Here is a 9,284-nt window from a genome sequence, read left to right as displayed (position 1 = left end):
AATTAAAGAGAACGAACAGAAAAATAAAACAAGTCAATGACACTATCATTTACATATTAGAGTTTCACAAAATAGGAGAATGGTATGAGAATAGTATTATATATGAGCAATGAACAATAGTGTAGTATTATTAGTAGAGAAAAAATGGAGAAGACAGGAGCATAGAAAAAAAAGATGAAAAACTCACTTGAAAATTCTTAAAACACTTGAAAAATCATTTCAAACAATCCTTCAAAATCCGATGGGTTTGGATGTGATTGTTTTATGAATCTGGTATTTATAGATAACACTAGAAAGTCTTTCAAAATCCCTCTCACACAACAATCCTTTAAAATCCTTAAATTTTTGAATACCAATGGATTGTTTTTAAGTTGTAAAAAATCTCAAATGAATACCAGTGGATTTTAATGGACTCTTTAAAAAATCCTAAAAATTCAGATTGAATACCACTGGATTGTTTTTAAGTGACATAAAATCCTGATTGAATACCAATGGACTTTTTTACTCAAAAAAAGTCTTTTAAAATCCTACGAAATCCTAAACCAATACACCCCCCTTAGTCAAAAGTTTTAATAGGAGTTATAGGAATGTCTTTGATTTAAGTGTAATTAACTAACTTGATTCATAATAACACTTTTATTTATATTAGATTATTTGTGATCAATAGTTGATTACAGAATACTAAATTTAACTTTTTGTGAAAAGTGAACCGATATAAATTTTTGTGTGAATCTCATTATTTTTACATTATCTTACTTTAATCTTTAATATTGTTTATTGTTCTTGAAATTCTATTTCCAAGTTGTTGATAATCTAAAATAAAGTATTTAATATTTTATGTTTGTTTGTGAAGTAACTTTTCTAAAAGTCAAGAGATTCTTTTTCAATAATAAATATTTTAAGTAGTATTATTTGAAATCAAGAACAAGGTTTGAAATGATTTTGTTGTGCATTTAAAGTTTTAAACATCAATTCAATTCCATTCTTGATGAGCCTTGGATTTAACATTAAAGTATATATGTATTAAATTTTCATTCATATATCAAATAATATATATATATATATATATATATATATATATATATATATAACTAAATAAATTAAATTTTTATATATTATTAGTACTAAAATGTTATTAATAAATTAATATCAATAATATTATCAATATATTTATAGATAAATCACTAATTTTATAAATATAAATTAATATATATGTTAATATGTTTTCTCAAAAATATAAATATATTAAATAAGATAAATATATTATAATGAAGGTAATCAGATATACCAATACATTATATCAACTTTTAACGTTACATTAATATAAATTATCAGATTTTTATCGAAAGAAACTAAAATTCGATTACAACACTAAAACCAACATAAATTATTGTCTAGCTTTAATTTAACTCTTTTTGTATATTAGCTGAAGAACAAAGGAAATGTTCTTGCATAATGCTTTTGATTTTCAATCACTTTCTTTTTCTAATTAAATTTGTTTAAATATCTTTGAGATACAAATTTAAAATGATAAATAAACAATTGAATACGATAAGAACGCTCTAGAAAAGAAAAAAAACGCCTTAAAATATTTATTTTGTTTAATTAATGTATAGATATTGATTAATTATGATCCGTAACCGTCCATTATCGCAAATCCTGAAATTAAGTAAAAAATTAATTATATTTATTCAAAGAATGGGATAGCTGGTTCCAAGATTTAACGCGGTTATATACACAACCTTATTTAAGCGTGAATCAACCCGAACCAGGCGTTTCAGGTCTTAAAAGGATAAACCTTGGAAACTGTTTTATTCATGTTTATTGGGTGGGAAATATTCCCAACACACTTTCATCACTTGGGAGACATGCCCAATTCCAGTTGTAATTTCTGGTTTCTTATTTAATATTGATAAAAAAATTACTCCTATTTTATTTAAAAAAAATAAAGAGATTAATTACTAGTAATCTAGAACAATATAAACCCAAATTAAAGACCTGATGCATGGTGCTGCTCCGTGATCCACTCCCATAATTCATTTAGATGTAAAATCTTAACGAATTTAATTTTTAAAGGTTTTTTTTTTCTTTTTCCAAATTTACCTCATGTAGTTAGTTACTTTCCAACGTATCATTATTACTGAAAAGACGCATTTCAGCTCAAAAGAAAACAACAGCAATTAAAACATCGTCGTTTTCGTTGCAGTGAATCTTCAAAAGTGCTGGTTTTTCACCATCTTCCAAAGAACACAACACATGGAAACTCCGATCAAGAGAAACACATTGTCTCTTGTTAGTTTGAGTACCCAGAGGAAAGACAAAGGCATAGTGTTTCCCCTTGTGAGGTTCGTACTTTGCTACACTTCTTCATGCATTTAACTCTTACTTCTTCAACATTTTTTTTGTTTTTTTGTTTTAATTCTTTGTCCATGCCCATGCAAGTGTTTATTTGTTACCATTCAGTAACTCACCCATCAGGCTCTTGTGATTTTATTTTTTTACCGTTTTTGTTCTTCATTTCTTCATGCATTTAACTCTAACTTTGATTCTACTTTTTCTCTTTTCCCAATTTTGCCCATGCATGTGTTTATTTGTTACTGTTCACTGCTTCAGTTACAAGCACAGCAACTCACCCATCATGATTTTTTTTCTTACCCTGTTTGTTCTTCATACAAGAAAGACATGATAGTCCCTAAACGCGTTCTTTTTAGCCATTGTGACCATTTGTTGATTTGTTTAATTTTCTTGTAATGTATGTGTTGGGAACTTTGTTTGAGTCTGCAACAGTGTGTACATTTTATTATAGCTACTCGTGTGCTTGTTGAGACATTCCTCAACGTAAAACCAAGCTTTCTCAAGATGTGTTTCATTTTGTCTACTATGAGTCTGATTGAATAAGCTTAGAAGTACTTTCGAAAGTTTCTTTACTAAAAATTACTCTATTTACAATAGTGAAGCTCCCAAAAGCACTTTTAATTTTTATCCAATCAAGCTTTATATGGTTGTTTAAAACATTTCCATATGCAATGAGAATGTCAAGTTATGTATTAGATTTTGGAAAAATTAAATGAAAGGGCTTGCAAGGAATGCTTGTGTTATTTTCTTTAAGTCTGTTTGGATACAAGTTTAGAAACACTTTTAAGAGTTTCTCTACTAGAAAATGTTCTCTATTTTCGGTAGATAAGGTCTGTAAAAAGCTTTCAACTTGTATCCAAACAGACTCTTAATATAATACCTGATATGGTTTTGACTGTTACTGTCTGCATGTACATACAGGTATAATGAATTATGTCAGCCTATTTGCCAGATTTGTAATGTGGTACTTATGGCGGAGTCTACAGGTGTACACCTAACTTCTCCCGAGCATATCCAGGTGATGGTATTTACAATTTTGTTGGAGGCTATGATTGCATATTTAAACATCTCTCAATGCCAATGGTATTCTCAAAACTCTTGGCTTGTGTTTAGATTCATGGTTTTTGGGGTAGTGCCTTATTACATGGTTTGTTTTTAGAGTTAATCACTTATACACTGTTAATGTAAAGTTTTTTTTACACTGACAACCAATTATATCTTTTAATTGTGCCATGTCACTGTTAAAAGTAAATGTGTTTATAGTGACATGGTACAATTAAAAGATATAATTAGTTGTCAGTGTAAAAAAACTTTACACTGGCAGTATATAGGTGATTAACTCTTGTTTTTATGTGTTTGTTTCGTGGCCTCAATGAGCTTACCATAATGATTATGTTGGGCAGGTATTGGAAAATTTGAAAGCTAATGCAGCTAGATCAACTGAGTATAACAATGCAAAGCCTGTTGATGGTACCAACCTGCCCAAGGCTAATCCAGAACAACCTCAAGTTGGAGAAGGCCAACTGCCTGAATGTTCACAACATGTTCCGAAACATTGGTCAACGGAGATGCTACCACGGGATTTTTGTGAGGGCAGTGGTAAAACAAGAACAAGATCTGGTAAGAATTTTGTTTAGAAATTGAAGCTATGTATGTTTGTACTCTGGTACATTATGTTTGTAGATAGAGTTGCAGACATGCAGTTGCATGCCGCAGTCACTGATAGTGATGTTTGTTCATACATACATACATGATTTGTGTGGATATATAATATCTAGTCTGTTCATTTACAGAATTACAGGTATAAGCTTTTCAACTCTTTTGTAACTTTAATGATAGGAAATTTTCTAAAGACTCTTCTTAATTAGGACAAAAGAAGTTGATCTCGGGTGTTTTTTTTAATCCATTTTTCAATTCCTTACTCATTTGTTATCTAGAAGTGGTTTTTATATTCAAATCCCCTTGTGTAAGTCCAATGTTCTCTCTAAGGTGTAAACTTTTATTTGCTGAGGTGCTTAACTGTTTTAATCAGAAACATAACTTGCCTTGCATGGTGACCTTGGTGTCAAAGCCATGACTTAAATGCAAGGAATTCAAAAAACCTTATCCAGGTGTCAAAGCCATGACTTAAATACAAGGAATTCAAAAAACCTTATCCAAAGTTTTTTGCACTACCTAATACTCCCTTCAGCAAGATTGATGTCTGCAGACCCACCAAGTGGACCTTTAGGTCTTTATAGGAACCAAAGAATTGAATATTTTACTGAAGACTACCTAAATAGTTTTTATGGCATTCTTCATAATGTATCAAAATGCTGAAACCTTCTCCCTTTGGTACATTTAATATAATTCATGCATTTCATTCCAACATTTTCATCGTATATTTAACCAAAATGATTTTCTTTCTAATTTCAAAAACAACTGAAGTGATGGGTCCTCCTGAAGAACAAGAAGAATGGGAATCAAACACCAACTTTGCAACGATGAAATCTGAAGATTCATCTTCCACAGGTGAAGTTTTGGGACATTTGAGACGCGGAAGACCACGTAAAACAAAGGTAACTCCTATTTGATTTGTTTGAATTGCGCAAAACTTACTGCATTGTCTTTCTTCTGAATTTCTTCTTCCTAGCAGCCTACCGAGTTTGTAATCAACCAGACATGGAGTCCTTCATCAACACCCCGAAGATCTAAAAGAGTAAAACATGTGGCGGATAGAACTGCCAAAAATGTGCTTAAAGTATCTTCATCTGAGGATTCAATGAAGGTAAAATTAATTACACTACTGAAGGCAAAATTACTTGCATCACTGCATGTCAAGTATCTCTACTACTTAATCAAGTCAACATTTCTTCTAATCATAACAGGGGCAAACAAGTACTGCAGAAAATTCACAAGTAGATGGGAAAGGGCAAACAAGCAAGTCCCCATCAAAGAAAACTTCCCCTACAGAGCTTTCAACTATTGAAATTTTAAGTTCTACTACTGCATCTCTCCATCGTCAAGATCCTCCTTCACCTGGTCATATTGAAAATACAAATACTGCTGAGCAAGTATTGAGTAAAAGCCTCATCAAAGAGTCAGAGAAGGTGAACCATGCTCCAGCCAATGCTCAAGATCAGGTTGATGAAGTCTCTACTGTAAACACCCCACTCAATCGAGAAGCCATTAACAAGATGATCGAAGATGACCCTTTGAGTGCTATTGAAAATATTCTGACAGGGAAGATTTCCATTTCTTCCAAGATGCCACAATCAGAACAACTAAAAGCTCAAAGTTCCTCTGCTGTTGTTCTGTTAAAAGAGCTAAAAGACTTGATGCAGACCTTTAGTTTTGGTGATTTTGTTGCTGACTATGAACAAATCTCAAAGGCCCTACTTATTCTTGAAGAGTTGCAGAAGAATGAGAAGTCTCTTTCTCTTGCCCAGCAAGACTTCATAAATGCTTTCAGACTCTTCTTCAACAATGCTGTTACTCACCGCAAAGAATGTGATATGGCCGGAATGAAGAAAGTTGAACTGGACGAAGCTAAACAAGATATCTTTGTTAAACTGCAAGAAGCTAAACATACACACCAACAAATCACTACATCCATTTCGAATGCCAACAATAGGGTCAATCAAATATCTTCTTGCATTCAACAAATTGAAGAACAGTTATCCAAACTGAAGGAAGAGAGGGAAACTTTTGAGTCGGCTATTAGTGAAGGCCAGAAACAAAGAGAAACACTAAAGAATGATGTCATCGTGTGGGCTCATCAGGCTAAAGATCTGGTTTTTGATCTTGCAGAGATTGAGGCCAAAGAAAAAACCCTTGGAGATCAACTAGAAGCAGACAAAGATGCATATGTCCTATTTAGAGCATCTTTTCCATTTTAATTTCTCTTACAGTTGGTAGTTGTATTACACTCCTATGTTTAGTTCATGTATGATTAGTTTATGTTCCTTCAAGTGTTTTGGATCTGGTTAAGGGTAGAATTATAACCTTTGATTAGAATACCTGTAATGTTTACACTCTCATGTTTAGTCATGGTTTAGTTTATGTTCCTTCAAGTGTTTACCATTTACCGTTGATTCTCCTACTACGGGCTTACCATTTTATTAAAAGTGTTATTTTTAATTAAAAAAGTAAATATTTAATTGTCGATGTGTTGATCTAAATTGGACATTTTAAAAATCACCAGTTTTTTTAGTTTTTTTTTAAGAAGCAAATTCTATCTTTTTATTATATATATATATATATATATATATATATATATATATATATATATATATATATATATATATGAGAGAAGAGATTAAATGACTTCAAGAGTAATTATTGCTTAAGTTACTTCACTCAATAACTCGTGATTTATGTTAAATTTTAACGACTTATCCATAAAATCAAAAGTTCTTAATGTATAAATTAAGGGTTTAGGGTTTAAGATTTAAAATATTTGTATGATTATCTATCAATTTGAATTAATAAAATATTGTATTAGATAATTTTTAAAATTTATAGACTTGATCTAATATGTTTTTAAAAAGATGAGTGATTAAATGATTCTAAGAGTAACTCTTTCTCAAGTTACTCCACTTAATAACTCATTTTGTATATTAAATTTTAATGATCCAACCATTAAATTAAAAGTTCTTAATATATAGCTCAAATTTACAAACTTAAGAAAAAAAAAAAATCATATGATATTTCTTTATATAAATTCAAATCAATATCTAAAATATTTTTATGATTATTTGTCGACTTGAATTAGGGAAATAAAGTATTAAATAATTTTCAATATTTTTAAAATTTTATAGACTAGATTTATGTATTAAAAACTTTTAATTTAAAAATACATTATAAGTTATTCAGTGGAGTAACTTAAACAAGAGTCACTCTTGGAGTCTTTGATCTCTCCTCTTTTAAAAAATCTTTTTTTTATAATAATTATTTTAAATTTACACAAATTGGATCATAATATGTAAATTTTCAATTGCAAAATATTGTACCGTCATGTCAATATCAATATTGTAGTACTTGTCTCCACTTATTATTATTATTATTATTATTATAATAACAAAAATAATAATAATGATAATAATAATAATAATAATAACAATAATAATAATAATAATGACAATAACAATAATAATGACAGTAATAATAATAATAATAATAATAATAATAATAATAATAATAATAATAATAATAATAATAATAATAATAATAATAATAATAATAATAATAATAATAACAACAACAACAACTATTTTGGCCTCTATCCATGGCTGACCAACGGATTCACTACCTCACCTGGGTTTTATTGTCAGGACCACCAATAAGAGTGTATAACCCTAACTTCTACTTTCCCAAAGAAAGTCTAAAGTGGCAAACTAGAAGAATATTATTGAGCAAGATAAGATTAAAATAAAAACAATAATAATTATCTAGTAATCAATAATAATTAGAATGACTCTGATACCATTCTTGCGGAAGCAACAGGAAAAATTGTAACTTTAGTGAAAGTAGTAAAATAAAAGAAATAAGATTCATAATGAAAAACTTACAAGAGAAGGATCAAAGAGATTGATAACAGAGTAGCAAAGCTTTTATTATCTAAAACTCTTGATTCCCCTTACAAACATCAGGGCATCCTTATATAGCAAATTACACATAAGGGAAATTACACACAAGAACACTAATATCCCTTACTTATTGAGGGTATAACAAGAAAGTAAAAAGATATTGAAGAGGTACATATATTATTTATATAAAACAAAAGAGATTATGGCTGACACAACTTAAAGTTATATTATGATTACTTGAGCATCTTGAAAAAAGTCCTGGGGATCTTGAATCTTGTCTTGATTGTCTTGAGAATCTTATCTTGATTGTCTTGAGAATCTTATCTTGAGTGGCAATCTTATCTTGAGTGATAATCTTATCTTTAGTGACAGAAACGTACTATCGTTTGGGAGCATCTTGAAAATAATGAAAAATCTTGGACTAATCTTAATCAAACATGTCTTCATTTCAAAGATAAGGATTAGTAGTGTGACACCCTCTACCCCACATACATAATACACAATAAATATAAAGTACATTCTTGAGTAAATAAAACTTTCTTAAAAATAAGGTTTCAAAACACATAGATAGAGAGTTCACATTTATATTTCGCAAATCGTAGTCCAATGCGAAAATGATGACAAAATAAAACATCAATATTTCCAAAACACAATAATAGTAATGAAACTCCAATGCTAAACCTAGCTAAGCCCCGATGTCACATATCCTATCAGTGCATGCCCAATTGAAGCATAAGCCTAATCACCAACATCCTCATGCTGATGATCACTTGCAACAAAATTTAAACACATACAAAGAACAACAAGGGAGTGAGAAATATCTTACTCGGTTCCAGGTGCAGAAATAAAGGTTAGATAACACACACACACAAAAAACATAAGTCACATGTAAACAATACACATGCACAATCAATATCACATGCACACTCATTTATCATGCAATGATGTCATGGACTCGACTCATAAATGTATGCATGTGGCGCCATACGGAAGTTTCACATTTCTCATCATTTCATCACATAGCTTGTTACATCACTGGTATGCGGCCTAGGCGGCACACCTGGAATAAGTCATTTCATCACATAGCTTGTTACATCACTGGTGACCCTAAGGTACACCTTGTTAGCTTGTTACATCACTGGTATGCGGCCTAAGCGGCACACCTGGAATAGATCATATACGCACATGATGAAGTTAGCGAAAAAACACATAGAAGGGGGGTTGAATATGTGTGTGTTAGTACGAAGGAATTTTAGAAACGTTTTCGCAAGAGTAATGCTCTTCGTCTAATGCACTTTAGATTGTCAGACGGTTACACAGAATTTGGTTGACATAATGTCATTGCTTTTGAAGGATTCATCG

General features: G+C 30.5%; 1 protein-coding gene across 1 annotated transcript; it reads left to right on the top strand.

The window, feature by feature from the left end:
* Positions 1–2,147: 2,147 nt before the first annotated feature.
* LOC109791760 (uncharacterized) lies at positions 2,148–6,407 on the top strand. Its single transcript, XM_020351106.3, has 6 exons — positions 2,148–2,345; positions 3,277–3,373; positions 3,759–3,975; positions 4,783–4,913; positions 4,991–5,122; positions 5,223–6,407. The coding sequence occupies exons 1-6, from the start codon at positions 2,257–2,259 to the stop codon at positions 6,231–6,233; spliced, it is 1,677 nt and encodes a 558-aa protein (XP_020206695.3). The 5' UTR covers positions 2,148–2,256; the 3' UTR covers positions 6,234–6,407.
* The last annotated feature ends 2,877 nt before the right edge of the window (positions 6,408–9,284 follow it).

Source organism: Cajanus cajan, chromosome 1 (genome assembly GCF_000230855.2).
Source record: "Cajanus cajan strain Asha chromosome 1, NIPB_CcT2T_4, whole genome shotgun sequence".
Classification (NCBI taxonomy): Eukaryota; Viridiplantae; Streptophyta; class Magnoliopsida; order Fabales; family Fabaceae; genus Cajanus; species Cajanus cajan.
This window is presented reverse-complemented; position numbering and strand designations above follow the sequence as displayed.

Bases quoted from the DNA above. Each gene is read 5' to 3' on its own strand.
- LOC109791760 (XM_020351106.3), top strand. From the start codon at position 2,257: ATGGAAACTCCGATCAAGAGAAACACATTGTCTCTTGTTAGTTTGAGT. The intron at 3,374-3,758 runs GTGATGGTATTT...TATGTTGGGCAG, and splicing joins CTTCTCCCGAGCATATCCAG to GTATTGGAAAATTTGAAAGC. The intron at 5,123-5,222 runs GTAAAATTAATT...TAATCATAACAG, and splicing joins CATCTGAGGATTCAATGAAG to GGGCAAACAAGTACTGCAGA.